Below are 27,559 nucleotides of genomic sequence, written 5' to 3' on the forward strand. Positions count from 1 at the left end.
ACCAAGCAAGTGAAACTTCCTCCGCAACTTGTTTGATTGATTTCTGCATGTGAGGCTCCAGTGAAAGGCCCAGGGGGAGCAGGACCAATAAAAATAGTTGGCGGCCACTTGTAGCCAAGTATGAGAAGCACCTTTATGAGTTTGATTTGGGATATGAGATGGCACCTGACTTGGCCCGATGTCTTGGCAGAAGAAAGGTTGCTGAGAGTCAGACATGGATTTTGCAGGCTTCCTGGGCTGATTTCTGAAACCCTTCTGTGACGTGACCTTGGCCAAGACAGCCCTGCTTATTTGCCTGCTGATGCGTCAGACTTTCCAGGCAAGGTATTTTGCAAGATGTCGTTGGAAAAACACTGTGTGACACGTGTAGCCGTAATAGTGGTGGAAGAACACCTATTGCAATGCCAACGTTTTGGCTCTTGGCACTGTACCAGGTCTTGCTGAAGGGAGGGAATAAGCCCTGGGCATGGATGGATGGAGTGGCGGCTGAGTCATCCCGCAAAGTTGGCATTGCAGGAGTACCCTTGACACTGCTCTTTGGGTGATCTGATGCCAAGGAGGAGAGCTGAACTTTTGTACTTTCCATTGAAAAAGGAATCTGGGCAGATGTGGCCTTTCTGTCTTGCAGGGACTTGAGACAAACAGGTGCCTGCAGAAATCCCTATTCTGTGCTCCTGTTAAACCGCCTGCCCTTCCCATGCCACATGTGCAGTCTGCGAAATTTCCCCGTTTTGGAACTACGATTACATAAAGGTGCAGGCTGAGGGCCAAACTAGACATGACACCATTTGAGCAATGAGCAATTGTGCAAGTGCTTTTTTATATTTTAAAAAATGAATAGCAGATACGGCATTGGGATTGGGAATGCAGGAGGGTGGATCTGGCAAAGTGTTAAAGGCCCCCTTCCCTTGCTTCCAGCAACATCCTAATCTGCAGTTTAGTACAGACAAGCCAACACCACCCACAAATTGCTAATTTCATGAATGGTGTCATGTCTAGTATGTGGAGTCCTTTGACCTTGACCTTCGCGATACTCTGTGAAGTGGGCGAGACTGCTCTGCAGCAGATGGTTTGAGGTTTGCATTGGGCTCAGCTTGTTGCTTGTCCCAGCGCCTTCCTTCTGATTTCTCAGGGTTGACTGTACATGTCTTGTAGTGCATGGCCGAAGCTGAGGTTGGTTGCTAAAGTGGCATACAAGGTATACACATTGGGCCCTGGTTCAGAACACTCTCCAGAACATACAGGGAATCCACACAGTTTAGAGGTGACCTAGGAAGCTTGTGCATGCAGATGCTGGGCAGAAGAAAGAGAAGGGAAATAATTTTAAAATGTCATTTTTTAAAAGAGAGGGACTTCATCTGGGGTTAGCCTGTGCATTAAGCAGCACAGCAACAAGCAGGAATTCTGCAAACAAATGCAGCAATTGGAAGACTTTCCTGCTTATTGTGTTGTGGCTTCCAGAGACTGGGATTCATAAGCATTATGGCCCCCAGCTGTGAAAGCAGAGCATTAGCTGTTGATAGCCTTGCCGTCCATTAATCGGCCCAATCCTCTTTTAAACCCATCCAAGTTGGTGTGGCCATCACTTTTCATGTTGAACTTGTTGTTCATGAGATGCTGCTGGACTCCAGCTCCCATCATCCTTGCCTATTGAGCATGCTGGTTGAGTCTGATGGGAATTTGAGTTCAAGAACATCTGGCATAGACAATTCTGAGCTAAGTGGACCAATGGTCATAAGGCAACAGCTTCCTGTGTTCCTAAAGCAGACTTTGTCAACCTGGTACCATCCAGATGTTGTTGGACAACAACTCCCATCAGCCCCAGCCAGCCAACAAGGCTGTACTAAAGCATTTCACATCCTGTATAGAAAGGGATGAGTGGCATGATCCCAGACAGTAATGATAATGATGATGATAATAATTGTTGTTGTTGTTGTTATTGTTTCTGTTTCCCTAAAGGAGCCCAGGGTGGCAAACAGCACCCCCCTTAAAAAAAACCCAAACCGAAGCAAATCTCCTCACAGCTGAATAAGTTCAAGGCTGCCATTTGCTTACAGCAGGGGTTTGCTGTCAAGATAGAACATGAGGGCACAGGGCCACAGCACTATACTTAAACCTTTCCTGGGGTTAGGGTAAGAAAGAGAAGTTTAAATATTGCCAGTGCCTCAGAAGAGAGCAGTCTTTTATCTCAGGTAGGCCTGTGTGTTGTCAGTCCCCATAGCAATCCAGCGAGATGTGGGCAAGGCCAGACGGAGGCCCTTCCTTTGAATGCCACATTCATCCTCTGACAAAGGAGGAGACGGGGCCTCTGCTGATAAGGCATATTGTGGCAGAAGAGTCGGCCACATGTGTGAACAGAGAGAGGGCGATAGCGGGAGTGGTGGCGGTGGGGCAGGCATTTGTCTGGAAAACGTGGAGCGCGTTTTGGTCTGTTCTCAGTCCTAGCGCCATAGCAACCAATCATCGGAGGCCACAGAGCAAAAGAATGTGCATTGTGTTGCTTCAGCGGTTTTTCAGGCGCTCAGCTGGGATCGATTGGTGGGGGCCGGGGGGTGTCTGCCCCTGCAGGACAGTCTAAGGCTGCCTGGGGGCCCCCCAATTCTCCATGTGTAGCAAAAAAAGGAGGGCAGTGGTGCGGTTGGCTCCCTGTACTTCCAGTCTCTGAGAAATGGGAGGGTCTTGGCTGAAAAGTGGGCAGGAGAAGTAGTTGCCTCCAAACAGTGAATTAATTGGGGAAGGTGTTGTCATTGTGGGACACAATCCACCAGGGCATCCTTGAAATGAGGGAGAGCAAGTAGAGGTGTGTGTGTGTGCATGCGCTCAATACCCATGACTGTGCCTTGGTTCCTCGTGTGTAGGGCTTATATGTGTAGGACTATTAATAAAGGTAAAGGTACCCCTGCCCGTACGGGCCAGTCTTGCCAGACTCTAGGGTTGTGCGCCCATCTCACTCAAGAGGCCAGGGGCCAGCGCTGTCCGGAGACACTTCCGGGTCACGTGGCCAGCATGACATCGCTGCTCTGGCCAGAGCCAGAGCCAGAGCCGCACACGGAAACGCCGTTTACCTTCCCGCTAGTAAGCGGTCCCTATTTATCTACTTGCACCCGGAGGTGCTTTCGAACTGCTAGGTTGGCAGGCGCTGGGACCGAACGACGGGAGCGCACCCCGCCGCAGGGATTCGAACCGCCGACCTTTCGATCGGCAAGCCCTAGGCGCTGAGGCTTTTACCCACAGCGCCACCTGCGTCCCTCATAGTAGGACTATTATGGGAATAAAATATAATAGTAGGACTATTATGGGAATAAATATAATAAATATAATAAATAAAATATAATAGTAGGACTATTATGGGAATAAAAAATGTGGCAAGGGGAAGGGTTAGAGCCATTTTGGAGGAAATATTACATAAAAATTCATTAAATAAGTTAGATTTGATTCCCTCGCCCCCGATCAACTATGTTTACAGAAGTACATATGTGAAATTGTGTCATGTTCAAAACAATAGATTTCACCAGGAAATGTCACTGGACAGGCTGGTGCACTCTGCACATGTTTAGCGGTGTTCCCTTCTTTGTTTTGTTGGCTGAGCCCTGGCACTGACTGCAGACTGTAGGGTTGTTCATTTGGCCAGCTGGTTTTTCCTTTGCTCCAGGAAGCTTGCAATGTTTCTTCTTCCTCATACCAGGACCTTAGCAATTAAGTGCTTGGATGCATTAAGCAGCCTTTGATCTGAGCGATGCTCCAAGATGTCTTCTGCTGTGCCTTTGGCTGCTGCATCTCCTCTAGGTGGCCAGAAGGGGGCAGAAGCAAACTCTGAACTGAGGGGTGGGGGTGGTATTCAAGCAAACACGCAATGAATATTTTGGTTCTGCCATGACTAGGCATCGCTTGGACTCCTAATCCCTAAGACTGAGGGACCTGGTTCAGTTATTTAGTAATGCTGGAAAGGCACTCTGCACAGGCCTTGGGGCACCCTTAAAAAAATTTATTCATAGACTGAGCCCTGGCACAAGTTAAGCCCAGAATTAATTTGGAGAGTTAATCAGGGGGTGCATGTGTGTATTTTCAGGTAACTAAAATGAGATCTCAGGTGGGCTGAAGTCTTAGCCCTTGAATGCTCAGTTCTTCTTTCAGTACCACCCTGGTTTTGTGCCCCAAATATTGCACTGCAGTGCATTGCCTTGGAAACTGCCTGGTTGCCTTTAGGAACTTCTGTTGCCCATGCTGAGCTGGGATGTAGCTCCCTCCTGCCCCTTTTGACTTCTGCTACCACATTAGCTGGAACCCCTGCTAGGAAGGCCTTGGAGGCTATGGAGATAGGAGAGCAGGATCACGCCCTTGTGGGGGATGGGCACACCAGGCATGCCACTGAGTCATCCTGGTCGAATGCAGCCTGTGGCCAGATGCCACCCATTGGGAATAAGGTGTGTATGTGTGTGGGGAGGAACACCTGGTTCACAGGAAGGGCTGCTGCTCAGGTGCCAGGTTCAATCCCTGATCTGATGGCATCTCCAAGTAGGGCTAGAGACCTAGAGACCTTCTGCCAGTCGGTATGGATCCTGTGGACCACTGGGTCTTACTTGTGGCAAGGCAGCATCCTGTATGCTTATGAGACTTTAAGCACAAAGGGGGGGGGGGTTCCCTGTCTGGAAGTCCCTGTCTGGAAGTGCTTCGAGGGGCTAGTGTAGGGCTGGGGAGTAGATTGACTGACCCCACCTGAAAGCCACCAGCCCCTTTGGACTGCTTCCTCCAGGACCTTTGAAGGTGACTTCCACCATGCCCCTTCGCAGGCACAGAGATGCCCCACTGGGGATTTTTGTGGGAGAGCCATCACTATTGTGCCATTCAAACATGTGTAGTCCTACCCAGGCAAATTCACAGGACTGTAGAAGTGTCTAGTCCAGCTCCCTGCACTGCAGGAATCGCTGCCAAAGAATCCCTGACAGATGGCCATCCAAACTCTGCTTAAAAACCTCCACTGAAGGAACGCGTCCACCACCTTCCTAGGGAGTCCATTCCACTCTTACCACCAGAAAGTTATTCCTAGGATTTAGTTGGAATCTCCATTCTTGTCATTTGAATCCATTGATTTGGATCATTCCTTCTGGAGCAGCAGAAAGCAAGCTTGCTCAGTCTTCCATGTGACAGCCCTTCAGATATTTGAAGGAGGCTATCATATCCCCTCTCTGTCTCCTCAGCTGTTAATCCTCTTTGATTTAGAAGGGTGTGTGTGTGCAGAAGGAACTTCTTTTTTCCATCTAAGCCAGTTTCCAGAATGAGAAGAGAGGTGTGCAGTTTGAGAGGAAGAGCCCCAGCTGATGGGCAGCAGAACAGCACCTGCTTGGCAGGTAAAATGTCCCAAGGTCAAGCCAGTGGCATCTCCGGTCAAAAGGGTAGCAAGGCTGGGAAAGGCAGTTCCTGTTATTGTTTGTTGCTGTTGTTGTTAATTTTTTTACTTGCCCTTCACCAACAGGTCCTAGGGCAGCTCATAGCCATTTAAAAGTCCGAATTAAAAACAATTAAAACAAATTGCAGCCACTGGAATAGGGTGGGCCTTGAAAACATACATCTCACGTGTCAAAGGACAGGGTGGAAACAGTGCGTCTTCGGCATTCCCCGAAAGCTGCCGCCTGCACCTACCTCTGTGGGGAGGAGGAGGGTTCCATTAAGGGGCTGATAGCTGAGGTAGAGCCAGCCCTTCTCCAACACAGTGCCCTCCATATATTTTGGACTACAACTCCCATCAGCACCAGCCAGCACAGCTGTGTCATCCAAGGCATAAATTGTGCATGCCAGTTGCCAGGGGCACCAGGTTGGCAAAGGCTGACTAGTGAGCTAAATGCCGCAGTGGGCTGACTCGACACAGGGTACCTCCATGTGGCAGAATTGCACCCCATTGCCCTACTTGTGACGTTGTAAGGGACCCTAGAGCGCCTGTACCTTTTAGATTCTGCTCCGCTCCAATAACACTCAAACAGAGCTACAGTGATACCTCGGGTTAAGAACTTAATTCATTCTGGAGCTCTGTTCTTAACCTATAACTGTTCTTAACCTGAAGCACCACTTTAGCTAATGGGGCCTCCTGTTGCCGCTGCGCCGTCGCTGCACGATTTCTGTTCTCATCCTGAAGCAAAGTTCTTAACCCGAGGCAATATTTCTGGGTTAGTGGAGTCTGTAACCTGAAGCGTATGTAACCTGAGGTACCACTGTATTACCAAAGCATCAGTTGTGTTCTAGGCTTTTTGTTCCTTGGGACTCTAGTTTAGGAGAGGCAGTTGTGATGCAGCCCCTTCCCATAGCTCCCTAAGTGATGTGTGGTCTGAATGTGATATCTGTCAGTCAGTCAGTCAGTCTGCCTGCCTGCCTGCCTGCCTGCCTGCCTGCCTGCCTGCCTGCCTGCCTGCCTGCCTATCTATCTATCTATCTATCTATCTATCTATCTATCTATCTATCTATCTGGAATTTGCCATCATATATATATATATATATATATATATATATATATATATATATTTGCTTTCGTAGATTTTCACGGGTACAGGAATGCAGGTTTTGGTGTCCTCGGGTGTCTTCCCGTGTAAAAGTTGGGGTGTCTAGGCGACGTTTCGACGAGGTCTCACTCGTCATCTTCAGGCTGGTGCTTTCGGCTTCTTGTTAGTAACAAGAAGCCGAAAGCACCAGCCTGAAGATGACGAGTGAGACCTCGTCGAAACGTCGCCTAGACACCCCAACTTTTACACGGGAAGACACCCGAGGACACCAAAAACATATATATATATATATATATATATATAAATAAATGAATATATTCATTATATATTCAATATATATATATTTTGTTGCAGTTTAATCCTGAATATATCCAAGAGCAACCAAGCTGGTGACCTCCAGTTCCCATCAGTCCAGCAGTATCATGCAGGGACTGATGGGAATTGTAGTCCAAAACACCCGGAAAGCCTCCGGTTGAAGAAGGCTGCACAAGAGCATTTCTTTGAGTTTTGCTGTGAACACAATACACTGCCCATGGAAATCCCACAGCAGAGTGTGATTTAGCTGTGATTCCTACACTGGAGTGGATTGCACTCGATAACCCTTTGGGTCTCTTCCAACTCAACAGTTCCATTATTAAATTTCTATACCGCCCTTCATCTGAGGATTACAGGGCGGTTTACAATAGAGAAACACAAAAATGCATACCATAGTAATAGACCAAAACCATACCCCCCGCCAGTATTATTGTTTATTTAATTTCTATGATTCTGTGACTCCCTGGTAGGGAAAGGAGATCACTTGTCCTGCCTGAAATTGAGCTTGTGTGGCATGGGAAGACCGAGAAGGGACTGGGACATCCTTTCCCTCTCAGATGGTGACCTCTGCTTCCCATCTGCCCAGGAAATATCATCTGGCCCTGGGCTGCTGCATGAACAGGCTCAGTTCCTGCAGCAGGAAGAGTTCCACATGCTGTGTTGCTCCTGGGGTTCCTTCTCCTTGGATGCCGCCCTTCTGTGGCCTAGCCTGCCTTCTCAAGTGGCATCGCAGCACAAAGGCAGGCAGGCAGGCAGGCAGGCAGGCAGGCAGGCAGGCAGGCAACCTCCGCAACCTCCTGCCTTTTGCTGTCTCTCCGGCTCTTCCTGTTCAACCTGGGAAGTCTGCGTTTAGACATAAACCTGTTTGGTAGCTTTTCTAAGAATGGAGGGGAAGGCAGGGAGGCCGACGGGCTGACCCAGGGAGGAGAAGGGGGTGATGATGTGGCAGGCTGCCATGCAGGTGCTAATGCTATAGCACCCAGCTCTCCTTTAGCCAAGGCCCAAAAGCACATTCTGCCTGAACTCTCCAGGGCGTGGGGGGTGTGCTGCCCTTGTTGTGCATTGTGACACAACAAGAAAACCACCCCTTTCTCTGGGTCTCTTTGCAGTTGCGAAGTGCCAGTGCAGTGCCCATGAGTGTGTTCTCTGGTGGTGCCCACAGCCTCCCCCTCTCTGGCTGAAATTAGGCTTGAAAGAAGCTATTCATTGTAGTCAACAGGGGGGTTTGTAGTACAAACCGGAGGTTTGTATATATTATGAAACAGAAAGTGATTAAAATAAGTATGCAAAGTGAATGCCAACAGATATGAAGGCTGTGCAGGTACCTGGATGGACAGATCATTGGATTACAGTGGTACCTCAGGTTAAGTACTTAATTCGTTCTGGAGGTCCGTACTTAACCTGAAACTGTTCTTAACCTGAAGCACCACTTTAGCTAATGGGGCCTCCTGCTGCCGTTGCGCCGCCGCTGCACGATTTCTGTTCTCATCCTGAAGCAAAGTTCTTAACCTGATGCACTATTTCTGGGTTAGTGGAGTCTGTAACCTGAAGCGTATGTAACCTGAGGTACCACTGTACTTGTGGGAGAAAGAAAGGCAGGGAAAATTACTGTTGTGGTATAAGAAAAGAGGCTGGGCACAAAGCAGGAGGAGAAACTGAGATCAAAGTGGATATAATTATTATATTCCATGGTGCAACCTGCTTGGCTTCCGTGGGTGCTGAAGCCATCTACAGAGGTCATCTGAACTTTGCATCTTCAGGATGTTTGTGGCAATTGTAGCATTTTGGGTGTCATGTGGGAACCTCAGAGAACCATTCCTCTCTCTTTGCAATGCAGGTACATCCATGCCTCAAAACCAACCCTGGACCTCTTGATGCCATTATTCATAAATCATTTTCTAGAGCACTTTTTGGCATGCACGGAAGTCCATAGCTATGATCTCATCTATGCTCAGTTGTCTCCTGCTGGCTGTTTCCTCCTCATGCTTGCTGCTTTCCTTGCACATGACGAATTTGGCCCTGGGAATCTCCTGCTGCTGCTCCAAGCCGGGCCTGAGTTTTGTGATGTATGAAAATTGGAATGTGTTTGGGGAGAGTGACGGAGCTGGGGTTACAGAGTTCAGGCGGCAACATGCACGTTATTCTTCATTTTGGTGACACACGCTTGAGCAAATGGGAATGTAAGAAAGAAGCATGTGCAAAAAATTTCTTTATGCCAGTGCTTATTGGAACTAAAGACCTTCCCTTGAACAATCAAGGGGTCTGCTTTCATTTGCAGAGGAGCAGCATGTATATTAGGGATGATCTTGCCACTTCATGGCCTGTGCAAAACCCTCTGGACAAGGGTTTCAAAAGTGTTGTCCACCATGCAGGGTACAGAATGGACAGGAAATAATAAACTATAACTGAAGTAAAAGCAGAGAAAATGAGGTGGGAGGGCCGACAAGAAATATATTATTGGTGCAAGAAAGAAAGTGATTTGGAACTCTGAATTATAGGGGTGGGTCACACATGTCCCTACCCTGACAGTGAATTTTACTGAATGCAGTGGGATTTTCCACTGGAATGGTGGTTGCATGTGTGTGAGCTTGTTCTGTAGGACAATGTTGACTTTGGGACACCAATTGGCAACATCAAACAGCTGGCTGGATCACACTTGCATGTCTTGTTACATGACAACCACAACATTGCATGTTTGGGATTTAGTTTAGTTTAGTTTAGTTTCTCTTTAGAGAAAAGGTGAGTAAGAGGTGACACGGAGAAAGTGAGCAGAGGAAAGTTTTCCTCCCTGTCTAATAACAGTAGAACTCATGGGTATCCAGAAATGACTGGCTCATCTTTTAAAAATGTAAACGATTAAATAGGCCTGTTAGCATAAAAAGGCCTCCCAAGAGATGCCTGAAAGTTCGCAGTGGGGATGTTTTATAGTGCAACCCCTAGTGTGGCTGTGTCATATCATCAATAGTCCAAAATGCACTTGCTTTTCTATATTGCTCCTTCTCCCCCAGAACACAGGGCACAAAGTGCTCCACATCCATTCTCTCAGTAAGAGCCTTGCAAGGGTGTCTAGTACTGCTGGGGCCATAACTTCAGTGGTGTGGTCTGAAAGGCCCTGTTGATTATGATTGCCTGTGGATGCAAAGCGGTGTCACTGTAGGCTGGGTTGGGCAACCCTTTGTCTCTCAAGAGCTACTTTCTCAAGGGGATAATCTGCCAAGGGGGAGGCTGTATGCTGATGGGGAGGCCACCCTCTTTTCTCTCCTCCACATCCAGAGGACTGCAGGGGGAAAGACTGAGTTTGCAGAGGCCTTCTGAATTTAGGCCATGGGCTGTGGATTGTCCTCCTTGGCATCTTTGTTGTGAAACGGTTAAATCAGCCTTTGTCAACCAAGTGCTGCAGCTGGGGCTGATGGGAATTGTAGCCCCAAACCTCTGGAGGGCACCAGGCTAGCAAAGGCTGCCCTGTATACCTTACACTGGAGAACAGAGGGGGAAGCTGCCGTAGTTCAGTTTTAGACCAGAAGGCCTGTGTAGACACCCTTGAGGAGTTCAATGAGTCATAATTTGAACCAGGGACATCCTGGTTCACAGTCTTTTCCGTGCTGCCCCAGCATCACACAGTACCACAATCTAAAGGTGCCTCATTTATGCCAGAGGTTCAGGACCGATGAGCAAGTCTGATTTGAGATGAGCCACTGGCTCTGTCTGGGCATGTTGCTGGCAGAACAAGAGGCTGCAAATGAAAGTCAAATTCAGCAGGAAATCAGCAGCTATTTCTGGAAAGCCTGGGAGGGCTTCTCTCCCTGTTTAGCCTCTTTCTTTTGATATTCTAGTGCCCAATCAGTCTGGGAGAGAATCACAAGAGACAAGGAGTTTGGGGTGAGTGAGGGGAGCGGGTCGCAGTGAAACCATTTTGCTCCTTGGGAGAAGAGCAAGGCAGGTGTGCAACAGTTACCTGCACTTCAGATGTTTCTGTTTTGATTCAGTTCAACCGCTTCCCCCAAAGAATCTTGGGAACTGCAATTTGGTGCAGGGCGGGGCGGGTGATAATGGTTCAGAAGCCAAGAAGCTCCTAATTACACAAGGCTAAGAGTCAAAGGGGCACGTGGCACGTTAAAGACTATTATGGTTTTCTGCATCCTTTGCCCTACAGGTGTTTTGTACTGAAACAGACCATCACCCCAGGCATTCTGGCTGGAAATTGTCCAAAACATCTGGAGGGCAAGCACCAAGTTGGCAAAAGCTGCCCTACTTCTTCAGAGTCAGCTTAAGAGCAGCATTGTCCAGAGCACCAGGAACAACTTCCCTTCCCTTCCCCTTCCCCTTCCCTTTTGCTAATGGCATATGTTTTTTTCTGCCTCGATGGTGGTGTGGCTTGGTCATCTTATGCCCTGGACTTTAGGTAGCCATGTGCATTACTTCCATTGTGAAGCACCACATTTCAGATCCTCCCCACTGCCATTCCCTGCTTTGCAACTGCTTCTACGTTCCTGACATGTTAGAGCAACAAACAAACAAAAAAGCAACTTACCAAGCCTGGTTTTTCAAAAAAGAAATGCTTTGAGCATGTGCAGTTACACTTTTGAAGCATAGCACAACAGGAGTAATCAATCAATCAATCAATCAATCAATCTGTCAGTCAAAACAGAGTGTTTTTGTTATGCTCTGTTGACCCATAAACAAAGTGCAACTTCAAAATCACAGCCTCCATGGAGCCCATTACTAATTATTAACACTGGCAAGCTAGCAAGTGTGAGAGGTAGGACAGCATTCTGACTTATTGCTCACTGTTCTGGGATAGATTTATTAAGTCCCCTTAAGGAAGATGCTCAGTAGGGTCTGTAACAAAGGGAGCTGCCGCCTGGTAAGAGGATAAGTTATGAGTTCTCTAACCTCTTGATAAAAATCTACAGTGGATGAGAGACTGTTTGAATCTCCAAACAGTTACAAAGACGGCATCTGCCCTTGAAGGGAACTCTGGCAAAATCTAAGATTTCGGAGGATGAAACAATAAAATGAGTGAATGAAATTGCTTTTTTATACTTAGGTATATTAAGGGAATTTGTATGTGGCATATGCGCTTGATTGAGGCAGAACCAAGTGAGGCCCAGTGACTACAGCAATGAAATGGAGTTTGATTCTCTGCCTTGAGGCTAAACACATTTACTTGTGAATGAGCACTGTTCTGATGCAGAAAAGGAATATATATATATGGAAAAGAACAAAAAGACCATGAACGTTCTGCGATAGCAACCAGTGCCAGTTCTGCTATGGTCATGCCACCTTCTCTGGGTGGTCATTTTGAGGCAGTGGGGGCTGGGCTAAAGAGCCCTGGACTTGGGCTCAGAGACCCAGCCCTGCTCAGCAGGTAAACAGAGACTGCCTGGACCTGGGTTGCTATAGGGTTTTTATTTTATTTTATTTTTTGCCCTTTAATAATTTCACACAGGCTGATAAAGAAGTACTGTAGAGCAGGGGTAGGGGATCTCTTTCAGCCCACAGGCTGCCTTCTCTCATGGGGAACCTTCCAGGAGCAGTCTAGGGGCAGGTGATAACAGCAACAACAACAACAACAACAACATTTATACCCCACCCATTTGACTGGGTTGCAATGGATGTGGCTATTAACTTTGTACAGTAAGGCTGCATTACAGAGCCACACCATACATTTACAGCATGTCCAACACACATTTAAAGTGCATGACTTTCCCCAGAAGAATTCTGGGAACTGTAGTTTGTTTGGGGTGCTGGGAATTGCCACTCTGTGAGTGGGGAAGCTAAAGTTGGGGGGGGAGGGGAGCCATGTGCATTGAGTGGCTCTGCCCACTGCTGCAAAGAAAAGGCAAGGACACATCCTGACTAGGCAAAAATATTTGAGGGCACGGAGCAGGACTGGGGAAGGGTGCAGCCTTGAGGGGAGTCCCAACAGCTGGACAAAGAGGCCCAGAGGGCCAAATCATTCACCACTCACAAGCCTGAGGTTCCCCACCCTTGAAGTGGAAGGTGGCATTTGCCTAGCAGAGTCCCGGTCCTGGCTGCATTTCCTTGAGCTACACAGTAAGGAGCAATCTCAGGATGGAGACCCAGAGATTCATGGGTAATAATGAGGGAGAAGGGGAAGGCCCAGAAAGAATGCAGGAGTCTCTGTATCTGCCTCAGAAGCCCTGGGCTGGACGCAGCCACCTTAAATAGATGATTAGCTTGGCTGGTGTCTGAGGTGGTTGTTTTGTGATGCCATCAAGTTACATTTTTCTGGAGCAATACAAACCTAAGTAAAAAGCTCCTGCCTGAAGGAAATTACAGTCGCAAGTAGACAGAGAGAAGGCAAGGCTGAGGAGAGGAATGTCTGTAATTCCACCTAGATGGCTCCTCAGGGTTGGGTTCAGTTGGGGGTGAGCACTGATAAGTCCTCGCCCCCAGGAACTCTCCCCAGGTCATACACCTTACTGCCCCTGCCTCCCACCCCCAACTCAATACTCTCCATATGTTTTGGACTATAACTCCCATCAGCCTCAGCAGGGGCTGATGGGAGATGTAGTCCAAAGCATGGCACCGGGGCAGACATTTCTAATGGATCACTTTGTTGGCTTGAGTAGGGTCCCTCTCCATCCTTTCCCCCCATCCCTGTCTTAGCTCCCCATTTGGTCACCCAAGTGCCAGATGACAATGGCTGTTGCTGCTGGAGAATGAGCCGGCAGCACCTCTTCTCTCTCCTGGTCCTGCATGTTTGGAGCGCCCCTTGCCTGAGTGCCTTGCCGCCTGCCAGATGGCGTGGGTCTGACCTGCCGGGGTCTCCTCTCTTTCTAAGTGGCCTGATGAATATTCAGCTGTGTGTGGGGGGGGTGAGGTTCTCCGGAAGGGTGAAAAGAGGACCCTGACAGCTGGCAATGAAAGGACTTAATTTGCTCTGAAAAGAAAGTAAGAGGAAGAGCTGAGGCTGAGCGGAGTTTAAGAAATAGAGTCTGGGAGAGGCAGGCATCCCCAGCTGGAGAAAACTGCTGCAGAGAAAGCAGCTTGCATTGATGGCACACATTTCTGCATTTGGAACTTCTGGCTCTTCAGTCCTGGTGCCTGAAATCTGTCTGTGGGGGGAATTTACTCTGCACGCCCTCAGCTGCACATGGGGATGAGGGCCTCTCCTGTGTGGGGAATCTGCTCCTTGCTATGGGTGTGGGGGACGAGTGTTAGTGCAATGGAGTCCAGGCACAATGCAATGTTCACACATGGCAAAGAGGAACGGGAGGGGGGAGAGAGTCGCAGCAGTTCCAACTTGTAGCAAGAGGAACATAGGAAGCTGCGTTGTACTGATTTGGACTCACTGGTCCATCTTACTCTGTGTTGTGTACGTCAGGGGACTCCAACCTTTTCAGACCTGGTATTAACCCAAATGTGCATTTGGGAACCCATTTTTAAAAATCTTTTACCATATGTTTGCATAGTGCTCCTGTTGCAACCCACCTTGAATCAGGCCCTGTCCCACCCATCTGTTGAAGGCCAGTGGTCTGCACTGACTGGCAGCAAGCATCTCTCCAGGGTTTCCAGCAGGCATCTGTACCCAGAGATACCAGTGATTGACTCTGGGACCTTCTGGATGCAAAGAAGAAAGCCTAACTTTCTAAGCCGGTCTTCCTAAGGCTCGCAGATGGGATTCATGTGTGCACATTTGCAGCTGCTTCCTCACTTTCTGGCTGCTGCTGCTGAGCCTGGAGTAAGGACACTGTGAGGGGGCTGCCTGAGACAATGCCCCCTCTTACTGTGGTCCTTTTGCCCCCCACCTCCAGTCAACAGGTGAGGAATGGGTGCTCCTGCAAAGCTGCCCAAGTTGGGTACAGTTCACGTGTTCGCTACTCACTAGTTGTTACTGTTTTTCATTTCCAAATCTACTCTTAAAGCCTTTTTGTTATTATGCTCCAAAAGGCAAGCCTTTACAGGTGAGCGGTTTCCCGAGTGCTTGCGCAGACTCAAGCAAAAGCGGTTTTGAATGGGGTACCCTGGGAGGAGGGAAGTGGGCCTGCAAGTCCCGGCCGTGGGCCTGGAGGGACCGCATCCCTTCCTCCCGCCCAGATATTGCGGGGGGGAGGGGCTAGGAAGCGGAGAAGTCCCCCCCCGCCCGCCCCCTCCATTGTTGCCCGTGCCGCCTTCTGAGGACCCCGACGGCGCTGGCGGCGGCGGCAGCAGCAGCAGGAGCGGCGCTCTCTCTCCTTCGGCGCCCAAACCCTCCCGGGGCGAAGCGGCGGCAGCGGCTGCGCTGGTCCCGCCCAGGCGAGGGAGGCGGCCGACTAGGGATGCTGAAGGAGAAAGGGACGAAGAGGCGCCTCGCCTCACCGTCGAGGGTTGGCTGAAGAGGAAGAGGACGCCGCCGGAGCAGCTGCAGCAGCCGCCCGGAGCGGACCGGGCCGGGGGTCGGGATGGTGGTCTTCCTCGGGAGGAACCTCCCGTCGCTGCTGAAGCTCTTCAAGAAGAAGGGTGAGCCGGGCGCGGCCGGGGCAGGGAGGCGTCCCGCCGGGGGGCTGGGCACCGGGGAGGGAGGCGAGCGAGCCCGAGACCTCCACCCTCCTGAATCTTTGTGAACTTCTTCGGGGGCTGCCGCCGAGCGCAGGATCGGGCTTGCCCGGGGATTTCCCATTAAGCCTCCGGCCCCCACCCCCGCGCAACGGTGTGTAGATTTACTCGAGAGTAAGTCTCACCAACACACGCTGCGCGCGCGCGGTTAGGATCGCAGCCCTGCAGTGCAATCCTTTACGGGTCTACTCGGGAGTAAGCCCCACGCGCTTCTTTGGAATCGGGACTTTGGGGTGGGGGTAAACTCGGGAAGGCTGCTGATTTGGGGGTGCAGCTGAAAGACCGGAAACTCTGGGCGGCGGAGCTTGCCCTTTGTCACCGTCGGGATGTTCGGCCCGGGGTTGGCTTTGCAAAGGGGACTTTGGGAAGGGGGCCGGGGGGAGGCATGTGCTACCCGAGGCCCCTTTGCAGGGCGTCCTTGGGATCCGCTGCCCGCGTCTGCCCCAGCCAGCGGTGGGGAATCTGCGTGGTGATGGAGGAAGAGGGGGATGACTGGAAACAGCATCCCCCACCCCACCCAGCGTGTCTCTCCTGTGTTCTTTTCCAACAGGGTGGAGGTTCCCCCCCCCCCCCGGGTTGTTCTCAGCTGCCTTGTTGAAGCCAGCAGCATCCAAGCTTTTAGGAAGCAGGGCTTGTTTGCCCATCTCTGCAGCGATTCTGCAGCCTCCTGCCTCTCCCCCCACTTTCTCCGCTCAGATTTTGTTTTTCTCCTCTTTGGATGCTGGAAGCAAGAGAGGAGGATGAGTTAAATCTGATTCGGCAGGAACTGAACAGTTGCGCGTGTGGCGGCGGCGGCGGGAGCTCCCCTCCCTTTGCTCATTTTTCCCTCTCGCTGGCCGAGGGGTAGAAATTGCAAGGTCAACGTAGCGTTCCTGAAGCATCTCAAGGTGCACTTTGAGAAGCAGCCTAGCTCAGTGTTTAGTGCAGGTGTAACCTAGTGTGGTCTCCCAGTTCCACATGGCTTTTCTTTATCACAATGCTGGCTGTACATTAAATATGTGGCTGTCTGAAGAGACACAGAGATAATTTATGTTCATCTTCCCCACCCCAATCTACTGTTTCGCAGGTTTTTGAGACTACAACTCCCATTAGCCCCAGCCAGCATGAGTTATAGTTCAAAACAGCTGGAGGGGCACCAGGTTGGAGAAGATCAAACGTTTTAAAGCACCAAGTATTCTACTTGTGGGAGAAAGTTGCAGGAATCCAGTTGACCTGGGTTCAGAGGTTCTTCTCATTGTAAGGCGAGGCAACATTTAACAAAAGATTGGAGGGACTTTTGCGAACTAAGAGCATTACTTAGAAGTGAGGAGTACCTCCCTTCATGGGCATAGCCAGGATTTTTGTTGGGGGGACAGGCCTTTTGTTTGTGGGGGGGGGGCAGAACCTCCACTGTATTCTTATTGATTTGGGGGGGGCAGCTGCCCCCCCCCCTGCTACGCCTATGCCTCTCTTGAAACTGAAACCATTTTTGGTGAAGCATCCCACAGCAATCTGAACAGCCTTGGAACAACCCCAGCTTCTACGGGCTTCCCTGAATAAGGAGGTTTAGGCACATATTAGACCTTTGCATGTTTTTATGTGCTTTGATGGGCAGATCCTGATTCACCTGCAGCCCATATCTGCTCTCATAGAACACTACAGTGCTGCTAAGTCCCAATTTAGATGATGAGATCAAGTCCTGTGCAGTTCCTGGTTGCTGTTTGGCATCCTGTCTCTGGTATCCTTTTGACCTCAGAGCCCCTCCCCATTCTGTTCCCCAGCTGTGTGGTTCTCCATGGGTCAGGCACCCTAGACAGGTTCCTTTTGCTTTCCAGAGAGAGGTTGGTGCGGAGAGCCTGCTTTATTTGCTTTGCTTTGCATTTGCCCAGGGAAGAGAATGGATGTATGAGCAATACTTTAGCAAAGAGGCTCCATCAGTATTGATCTTGCTCTTAACACAGAGAACAAAGATGGAGCTTGGGGGGGGGGGGAGTGGCAGAACCAAATCCAGTGCAGAGTCAGCATCTCCAGACCTGCAGGGATCGAGGTGACCTTGAAGAAAAACGGTTCACTTTCATCTCGGCATGGGGCTGGGGGCCTTGTGCAGGCAGGGAGATTCTCCCATTCTTTATTTTGTCTGGGTTTTCTGTGTGTCGGGGATGGCGAAGCTGTGGTTGGACTCCATCTTCTGACATGACCAGTGGGCAGGGATGGTGGGAGCAACTCCCAAAGGGCCACAGGTGCTCAAAGCTTTTCTTAGCTCCTGTTGAAATCTTGTGATGTTGGTAGTCTTTTAGGGGTTGGTGTGTGGAGTTCCCTGCTCCCATTCCATAGCCCAGTCCACTGAGTCCTTAGCCAAGGGGCAGATCCTGGTAGCTCATATCCGGCAGGCACTTTTCTGGTTGTTGTCTCTCCTGATATCTTCAGGCTCTCCAGCAATGAAGCAGTCTCTTTCCTGTGGGCTTGGAATGAACTTTCTGCGTTAAGGTTGAACCTCTCATCATCAAGACGCAGAGGAATGTTAAGTAGCCTAATTGCTAGCTTTGTGTTTGTTTCTGATTGAGAGGCACATAATTGCTGCCATGTTTAGAGGTTCAGTCTTCAGCATCCCAAAGATGAAAGGATATTGGGGGTGTGAGCTGGGAAGGACTTCCCTTCGGGGATATTGCCGGGTGTGGGCTACGGCAGGGATGGGGAGATGGGCCACAAATCTTTTTCTGAATGCCCCAAGTGGTTCTTGTGGGTAATGAACTTGGAGAAATTGAATGCGTATGCATGATCTGGGTTACTCGGTGGGATATTTGTTCCTCAAAAAGTCAGATAAATTTATCTAGGGAGCGATAGATAGGGACCGTTGAGTAGATTTGTAGCAAGATCTGGTGGGGAAATTAACTGGGTAAGTTAATTGAATTGGATTTGATTTGGATGGCTTGGGATGAGGTGCAAATGAATTTATTTGGGGTGATTTGTATAGGAAATTCTACGGTTTTCATTCTACAACAAATGGAAATCTATATGTATCAATGAGCACATGCATGTCCTATGCAAGTGCCTCCACTCTCTTTAAGTACATAGCAATGCTGCTTCTCTCTACCTGCTACCTTGGGCAGGAATAAACAGGACTGGGTTATTTAGACAAGTGGTCCAATTTGTAAGGTGGTTTCAAGGTGCTCTAATACCACACATAGCTCCTCTAGGACAGTCCCAATTGCACCCTTTTCAGGCAGCCCTAAGTGTGGAAAAAAGGTGTAGCAAGTGTACAACGAGTGTTGGAAGAGAGGAATAGTCGCTTCCACCAAAGGGCAACCTCATAATATGGTTCATCTCCACTTGGGACAAGCCCCTTACCTGGTTGCCCTCTGTTTAAATGCCAAGCTGAATGCTGTGTTGGAGTTCCATGTTTGGCACACTGAAAATGATTAATATTTTTGTACAAGCAGTTGTGAGGGGCCCTGATTTGAATCAGGGCTGTGGAGGAGGGGTCCAATCAGAGGCCCCCAGTCTAAATCTTCCTCCGTTGGAGTTGCTATTAACCAGAGAGGGAAATTGTGTTGGTTTAAAACCCCCTACCCTTTGTGATGGGCCTAGATGCACAGAGACTAGAGTGGGTTGGGGGATGTTGTTGGAGGTGCTGCACACTTTTCCATATATCTCCATGTTTTGCAACACCTCCCCTATGCAAGCTGTGTGGCCGTTGCCATTCTGGGGCCCACCAGATAATCGGATGACAGTTCCTATCAGCCAGGTGATGGCTGGGCTCTAGTTAGGCGTTCCCAGAGTATCAGCCAGCAAGTTGGGTTATATATAACTATCTAAATACCTCTTAAGAGCTGAGTGGGTGGGCAGAAATGCCTGGGGAGTTCCCGGGGTGTGTTTTGACTTGCCAGGGTAGAGGCATGCAAAAGCCTCCTATAATTGTTTGGAGACAGTGAAGAGTTTTGCATGAGGGCTTTCCTCTTGGCACAGTTTCCCTTGGCAGCTAGATTCCCCCCCCCCCCATGCTGAAGACTCAGGCAGGGTAATGGTGTTTCTGTCTTTCAAACCATTTTCATACAAAAGGTTAAGACTAGAGTCAGTGGCGTAGCGTGGGGGTGCAGGGGGGGCCGGCCGCACCGGCCGCAACATCTGGGAGTTAGGGTTAGGGGGCGGAAATCCACGGGTTAGGGGGCGCAAATTACTTGCCTTGCCCCGGGTGCTGACAACCCACGCTACGCCACTGACTAGAGTGGAACATACTGTGTCTTTTCAATAGTAAATGGAAAGGCAGGACTTTTTGCATGGCTTCATTCTGTCCTGCTGTAGGATATTCCATTTAATCCCAAAACTGCCAGTAAGGAGTGTGTTGTTCTCACCAACCATCCTGTGGAAGGAAAGAGCTTCCTTTCCAGTCGGCCTCTCCTGTCTAAATGATGGTGCCTGCTGTCAGTTCTCCCTACCATACCTCTTCCTAAATATGCCTTTTTAACGAGCTATTCCATCGCCTGCTTTTGGCTCTTCCACACACAACTTTTGGCCAGTGTGTCCTAGGCTGTAAATAAGTGCTTTGTACAGGAACAGAGTTGTGTGTTCAATAAAAGAGTCGTGGGAATAATCATCCATCAAAACTAGATACTTGCTTTTATTTTTGTAAAAGATCAGCAGCTGATATTCTTGGCATCATACTGTAGTCTAAAAAGACAAAGTTGTTCCCTTTGTGGCATCCTGCTTTCTAGCTGGCCAATAATAATACAGTGGTACCTCAGGTTAAGTACTTAATTCGTTCTGGAGGTCCGTTCTTAACCTGAAACTGTTCTTAACCTGAAGCACCACTTTAGCTAATGGGGCCTCCTGCTGCCGCCGTGACGGCGGAGCACGATTTCTGTTCTCATCCTGAAGCAAAGTTCTTAACCCGAGGTATTATTTCTGGGTTAGCGGAGTCTGTAACCTGAAGCGTATGTAACCCAAGGTACCACTGTATAGTTGCTTTATTTCTAAAAGAATCCCAGGTTGTGGGGTTCTGACTAGTCAGTGGTAGTCCAGACTTAAAAGTCGTGATTTTTGCCTTGATTGGACTAAAGAAACAATCTGGGTGGTTTGGAAGAGTAACTTTTGCCTTGGCAGAAAGGGCAGGGGGCTGTTTTTATGCTTGCGTGCAGTTCCTTTCTCAGGAGGCAGGCCAGGAAATAAAAAACAGAGAGAACCAGCAGCAGCTTAATCCCCTACTCAAACCCCAGGGAAACATTTTCCATGCAGGTCCCAGCTTCAATCCCTGGCATCTTCAGGTAGGGCTGGGCAAGGGCCCCTCCCTGAAATTCCCAAGAGCTGCTGCGAATCAGTGTAGATGGTCCTGTGTTTGATGGACCAATGGGCTGACTCCAAATAAGGCAGCATCCTGTGTTCCTATGGCGACTGGCACACAGGAGCAAACTGTTCCTCTTTCAATAGGCTTGTTCGGGAATACACCCGATATCTGGTTCTCTGTCCTCCCGTCCCTCTGAACTCACCCCCCTCCCTTCTTCTGGAAGGTAGCTGCTGTTGTTTTGGTGTGTGGCAAAATGTGCTGAGCACTGCCCCTTTAAGCTGGACTGCCTCGCTGGTGCTGTGTGTGTGTGTGCAAGGTGCACAGATATTTCTGGTATCAGTCATGTGATCCTGCCCTGGGGTGCTTTCGCTTATTCAGAGCACTGGCTTTAAAGGCTCAGGCTTTGGACATGCGGAGCCTGCAGCCTCCCACTGCTGAGAGCAAGGGCAGTGAATGCTGGTGTCAGATCACCTCTGTCAGTGGAGAAGGGTTGTAAAGCGATCCCAGGGGCTGTCATGGTTACACTGGGCAGGGGGTGGCTCTTCTGCAGCAGAGATGCAGGAGTCACTAGTGATTCCTCCCAGCAAAGTATTGAGGTACAGTGGTACCTCTGGATGCGAACGGGATCCATTCTGGAGCCCCGTTCACATCCTGAAGCGAACACAACCCACGTCTGCGCGGGTTGCGACTCGCCGCTTCTGCACATGCGCATGTCGTCATTTTGAGCGCCTGCACATGCGCGAGTGGCGAAACCCAGAAGTAACATGTTCCGTTACTTCCGGGTCGCCGCGGAGCGCAACCTGAAAGTGCTCAACCTGAAGCAACCTCAACCCGAGGTATGACTGTATTGCTTAAAATATCCCTCCAGTTTATCCTGTTTCTCCACTAGGCAAAGTGGCTCATCATTGGAACGTAAACATCCACAATAGATCAGTGAAATCATGCAGGACAAGAGCAAGAGGCCAATGGCTGCAATCCTGGGTGCACATTTACTTGGGAGTAAGTCTCTCTGAACTCTGTTGGACTTGCTTCTGAGTAATGCACAGCAAAGCTCTGCAAAGCTGGTGTTTGCTTGACTGGTCACTGGCTGTTCTTGAACCCTTGACCCTTGCAAGAGTTCCATGCAATGGCTGGGACGGGGGGGGGGGACACACTCATCACAGGTACCACTCGTGATGTTTTTGCAAAACTCCCCAGCCCCCGGCTTGTATGTGCTTGGTTAAAATACATGTCACTAACTATGCATAGCTCAGGCATTAAAATACAAAAGAGTTAGATGAACAGTGGCTAATACTGTCATGGTAGTGATGACAGTGGTCTCAACCATAATTGTAGAAGCTGTGACAGCTGATAGTAATTAGCTGTTTATAACTTTGGTGTTATGACATAACTGTGGCGTTGTGACAGTGTAATCATTGTGACAATGATTATGTATTGATAAAAAGATTAGATGTCCACATTCCCATGTCTCTGGGTTAGCGGCACCATTCCTTGCCTTTGTGGGATCATGGCTATCCACATTTTACTGCGGGGCAACTGAGTCTAAGACTTGCCCCTGCCTTATGGACAGAGTGCTACACCAGCAGTGATGAAGTGCATGGGGTGTGTGCCATGGAGAACCATTGCTACTTAGAACGAGCCATGCAGGACTACGTGAGCAAGTAGCCCAGCTTGATACACCTCCTTTTTGAATTGTGTTGTGGTGGCAGATCTTGGTGGAACAGAAATCCACCCATTGTTCTTGTTACATCAGGGATTCCAGGATTCTCCCCTTTCTCTTTCCAGGGGCTGCCAAGGCTGAAAACGAGAAGCGTCTGAGTGTCCAGTACAAGGCAAGGGACGAGCGGCCTGACAATGTTTTCTTCCCCAGCAACCGACCTCCACACCTTGAGGAGCTACATATCCAGGCCCAGGCTGGGCTCAAGTCGTTGCAGAACCAAGGTACTGGGTTGCGGGGTTGGCAGGAGGGAGTGAATGGGGACGGATGTGTTAGGATGGACACTTAGGCCATTTTGTCTCTGAGCTCTCATAGAATCATAGAGTTGGAAGGGACCACAACGGTTGTCTCATTCAACCTCTTCCAGTGCAGAAATCATTGGTCCAACGTGAGGCTCGGACCCATGAGATTAAGAGTCTCATGCTCTACTGATTGAACCATTTGCTCTGTTTTCCTTTCATAATACTCTTGGCACAAAACCTCCCTGGCCCAGGGTCCTCTGGGTGAGGAGCAGTTGCTTCTTTGCTCTCTGTTGTCACTTGGGATGCTAAACTATTGTCACTTGGGATGCTAAACTGTAGCCCTCCCTCACGTTAAATGGTGCTCATGTTCAGAACAGCCTGGGACTGGGCTGTTGCGGAACCACAGCTTAGTTTGGTCAGAAACAAGTAGCTGTGTTGGCCTGATAGGAGAAAAAACTGCAGAGACAGTTAAAATTGTGCCTGGCTCAAAATGCAGCATGCAAACTGTAGAGCAGGGTCACCAATGTAGTGGCCGCCAGGTGTTGCTAGACTACAAATCCCATCATCCCTCAATATTGACCATGCACAGAACTCTACCACAGGCGCTGTGTGTGTGTGTGTGTGTGTGTGTGTGTGTTGGGTGGAATACAAGGGGAAAAGATAAGAAATCTCTTTAACACAGATACCTCCCCCTTCTTAAATTAAATACAGACTAGCAACCATTTGGCCTAATGTGTAACTTGAAAGTTTGAGTGGTGCAGAATATCTTTGTGTGTGGGCTTCTCAAAATGGATCATCATCCTGTCCCAGCTGAATCTGAATCCAGCTTTGTGCCCTGAGCTCATTTATAGAAAGCAACTACCTCTGTGTACATGCAAAGTACATTTCCATAATTGCTGAAGAACTGCACCCTCCATGAGCACACCTGAGTCAATGGGAAGAGGTGCCTCTGCTCCAGGCATGGTACATCATGTTTAGAACTGTGGCTGTGAGGAGTCCCATCTGCCTCCTTATACTACTGGGTGGGGTTCCTCCCTCTGCCCCTGATTGTGGTTCTGCCCACGCCGGAGATCAAACAGCACCTGCCAAGCATGGAAAGGCGGTTGCAGCTGCGCAGTGCCGGATGGGCAGGTTGCCGTTGCGGAGCAGAGTCCAGTGCCTGTGAGGCCAGTGGCCTGCCTGCCAGGGAGAGCGGCTGCCTGCTCTCTTCCTCTGAGGCTGGGCTGGGTCATGAAGCAGGATCTCCAGGAGGGAGCTTGAGAAGCCCCTTCCCTCCCAGGGCAGCAGGAGAGGCAAGCAGGTGGGAGACTATTCCTTCCTGTGTTCTCTTCTCTGCTCTCCGCTCCCGGCACTCTGGATCAGCGCTTAGTGGCCTCCAGCCCTCCTCGGGCTGGCAGACGATGTTTTTTCTGCTGTTGCCTTTCAGAGAAACACAAGCAGAGCAAGAGGGTCTGGGACCACAGTGACACCAGCAGCATCCAGGTAAGCCGGTTGCATGTCAGGCAGCAGTTTGCGTTGCCCCCTTTCCTCCACAATCCCCACATGCATGTCACACCCTTGCAGTGCCGTTGTGTATTTTCCATTGGCTTGTGTTGTGCTAACTTGCAGCGTCTTCACCACCACACCTGCCGCCCTGAGGATAAGATACCTGGGAAGCCTTGGGGTTGTTTTCCCATACCCCTCTCCCCTCCGCTGCAAACAGAAAAGCATTTGTGCTGTGTCCCTCCAGCCGCTGTTTCCTCTTTATAAAATGATCCCGATTTTGCACAATATGAGATGAAGAGCTGATCTTGTGCCTTCTTGAAATTGCCCAGAGGTGGATGAGGGAGTCTGGCAGCTGATGGACCCTGGAGTAGGACCTGGGAGGGCTCAGGAAGGTCTTCTTGTGGAAGGAGCCAGCAAATGCGGAGCCTCCACCAGCACTGAACTCGGGTGGGGTGAAAGCTGGCCTCTTGTCTTCTGTTTATCTTGGCTGCAACCTAGTGGACTTTGCACTGCACTTCCCTGCAGCTGCACTTTCCTCTTCCTGGCTGCTGATTCCCACAAATCCTGCCTTCGCCCTGCAGCCACTTCAGCTCTCCTTTCCTCGCAGATGACCCTTCCTGAAGGAGTGTTTGCTTCTTGCTCATGTAGCCTTTTTGGAGTTCAGGGAATAAAACCAGACAGGCCAGAAAGAGGAATCCAGACTTCAGCAGAGAAGACTCTTCTGACCTCTTTGTTCCTCATGTTTAAGGTTATGCAGAATGGGTGAGAAACACCTCTCTCTGAGTTGCACACAGCAGTACCAAATCTGTGATTATTAATCAGCAAAAGCTTTAAATCTTTTTCTTTCTTTTTCTTTAAAAAGAAACAGTGTTCTGGCTGATTGGCAAACCATATTGGAATATCCCTTTTTCTTCTCAAAAATATATTTGGTTGTGCAAAGGAATTTGAAGCAGCAAACAATCTCCTGCATGTTCTGGCCACTTCAGTGTTCAAGCGAACAGCTGGTGCTAAATTGAAATTCTGTAACCTGACAGTAAAACAAACAAACAAACAAACAAACAAACAAACAAACAAACAAACAAACAAACCAAATTCTGCAATCTGCATGAAGTATGTAAGGGAAGCAAATGTGCATCCGATTACATCTCCTCCTCTTGGGTTCTGCAGGGCTCCGAAGTCCCCCATTGTGCTCAGCCCCCATTCCTCTGGCTTTTGAGATTTCAGCAGGCTTTCCAGAGCACTGTCAAGCATTTCCACACAGCCACAAGGCCTAGAAACTTTAAAAAGGGCACTTGAGACTCTTAGTTTCATGCTGCGCCCCGTGCCACATCATTTGTTTACATGGAATGGCAGGGCTTACAATGTCCTGATCATATAGCTGAGGAATACTGGCTAAGTGGGAAACAAGCACCCAGGCCTTGTCATTGTCAGAGAGCATGCCTGCGGTTGGAGCTTCACCGACTGTTTTTACAAATGTGCAAAACCAAGGCAACTTCTGATGTGCCCTTTTACACTGATTTCATGGTCCTTTAATCAGAAAGGAGTTTGTGCCCTTGAAAGCAATGACAAGGCGGGCCCAATGGCTTGGCTTCTGTCAAGCAGCGCCACCTGGTGGACAGGAAGGATGGTCCTGTCTGCAACTTACTCCCTTGCTCATTTCATAGAATCAGAGAACTGTAGAGTTGTAAGAGACCATCAAGGGTCATCTGGTCCAACTCCCTCCAATGCAGGAATCTTTTGCCCAATGTGGGGCTTGAACCCACAGCACTGAGATTATAAGAGTCTCATGCTTTACTGACTGAGCAATTAATGCTTCTGTTTTTTTATGGAGGCAAGAGTGGGGCACAGCAGGCAGATGCTTGGGAGCTGCCGCCTCCTTGCCCTTGGAAGGTTCCTGGGTAGGTTGGATGTCCATGCCTGTGAGACCCATCTCTGGGCTCCAAGGGGGGGGGGGGAGACCTTCTATGGGTGAATAGGACTTGGTGGGAAATTCACCCTCTTGCCTTCATTTCCTCCCCTCTTGGCATGCAGTCTTCCCGCTCATCCACAGAGGGTGACGACCTCTCGATCCGGAGTCAGACCCCATCATGTGCCACGGAAAGCACCTCCGAGGATGCCCTCTCGGTCCGCTCAGAGATGATCCAGAGGAAAGGTACTACCACCAGAAGACTTGGGGCTGGAGGCAGGGGGGCCGCTTGCCAACTCAGAGGGTTCAGGAGCTGGGCTTGGTGCAGGGAGGGAAACTGCAGCTGTTTTTTCCAGAGACCACCACTACCCCTGCAAAATTTCAGAGGGTCTGCTTGAAGGAAGGTTCAAATGCAAAGTTGAGCTGTGAAATATGCCTGTGATGGGAACAAGCAGAGATGAGAAACTTTGCACATTAAGGCCCTCCACATTGGCAGACGTGAGCCATTTGACAGAGCATGCAGGGTTGGATATAAGGTCTCTTTGGTTTCCTTTAATTCATTCTCCCCCTCCATTTTAGGCTCCACCTTTCGGCCACATGATTCGTTCCCCAAATCCTCAGCAAAGGGCGAGAAGAGGAAGAAAGAGCGGAGGACTACTGTTCTGGGTCTCCCTCAACATGTGCAGAAAGAGCTGGGTAAGCCCAGTCAGCTTGGCAACTTAAAATGTAAAAACAGTTTGGCTGCAATGGCGAGGGGGGGGGGGGCGGGAATCTGCCTTTGCTCTGCAAAATCTGAATTTGAAAAGTGGAAAAACTGCAATCAGGGTGACTGATGGAAACTGGATAAGTATGCATGGACTTAAGTGCACACTTGAGTCTGGCGGTGTAAGCTGGGAAACTGCTTTGGCCAAACTTGTGGATTGTTAGGCTTGGCTGGGTGTGGAAAAGTGATTTGTGCACACTTGAGGTGGGATGAGATGTGGGAGCAGGGAGAGACTCAGGAAGCTGGATGCTGTTTGGGGGCAGAAGTCTAACGAGAAACACAGATGTCTGGTTAAATATATGCAAAGCATATGCTTTGTACTCTGAACATGCAAAATGAGTTAAAATATTAAACCTCAGCAACAAAACTATGTGAGTTAGTAACTGCGGGGGTTTGCTTCCAAGGGTTCTGAAAATGTGTATGCTCAAAACACTTGGAACTGCTCCTGTGTCAGCATCCCTTCCATAGCCTCTGCGCTGAGCAGCCCTTGACTTCCAAGCAAGGCTGAGAGCTTAAAAGCCCTTCCTGCGCTGTGAAAATGAGGCACAATAGAGCCGGCCTGCCTTCAACTGTGCAAGTTTTAAATGACACACGTTAACTGCGCATAAGATGCCACCATGCTATATTTTGGAAGGTGGAGACTGGAAGTTGAGAGGGAGTTGTCATGTTCCTGGTCATCCACTGAGCTGATGGCTCACTTGGTGCTGGGACCCTTCCAGCACCAGGACAGACTCTTCTCTTCTCCTGGCTGGTGGGACCCAGGAGCTTCAGCATGCAGTTTTGGTGTCCAACCGCTGGGACTTCCTTCTCCATCTTAT

General features: G+C 49.5%; 1 protein-coding gene across 3 annotated transcripts in view; it reads left to right on the forward strand.

The window, feature by feature from the left end:
- NHSL3 (NHS like 3) overlaps positions 1-27,559 on the forward strand; it is a 56,559-nt gene that overhangs the window by 22,154 nt on the left and 6,846 nt on the right. For 2 of the 3 annotated variants that reach the window (XM_083751614.1, XM_083751615.1), the window contains exons 2-5: positions 22,414-22,569; positions 24,014-24,069; positions 26,104-26,224; positions 26,558-26,674. In XM_083751614.1, coding sequence (XP_083607740.1) covers positions 22,414-22,569; positions 24,014-24,069; positions 26,104-26,224; positions 26,558-26,674 — 450 coding nt within the window. Of the gene's footprint in view, positions 1-14,933; positions 15,273-22,413; positions 22,570-24,013; positions 24,070-26,103; positions 26,225-26,557; positions 26,675-27,559 lie in introns of those variants that run through there. The other variant, XM_083751616.1, reaches the window with a different exon arrangement.

Source organism: Podarcis gaigeae, assembly GCF_964106915.1.
Source record: "Podarcis gaigeae genome assembly, chromosome: 8".
NCBI classification, from domain to species: domain Eukaryota; kingdom Metazoa; phylum Chordata; class Lepidosauria; order Squamata; family Lacertidae; genus Podarcis; species Podarcis gaigeae.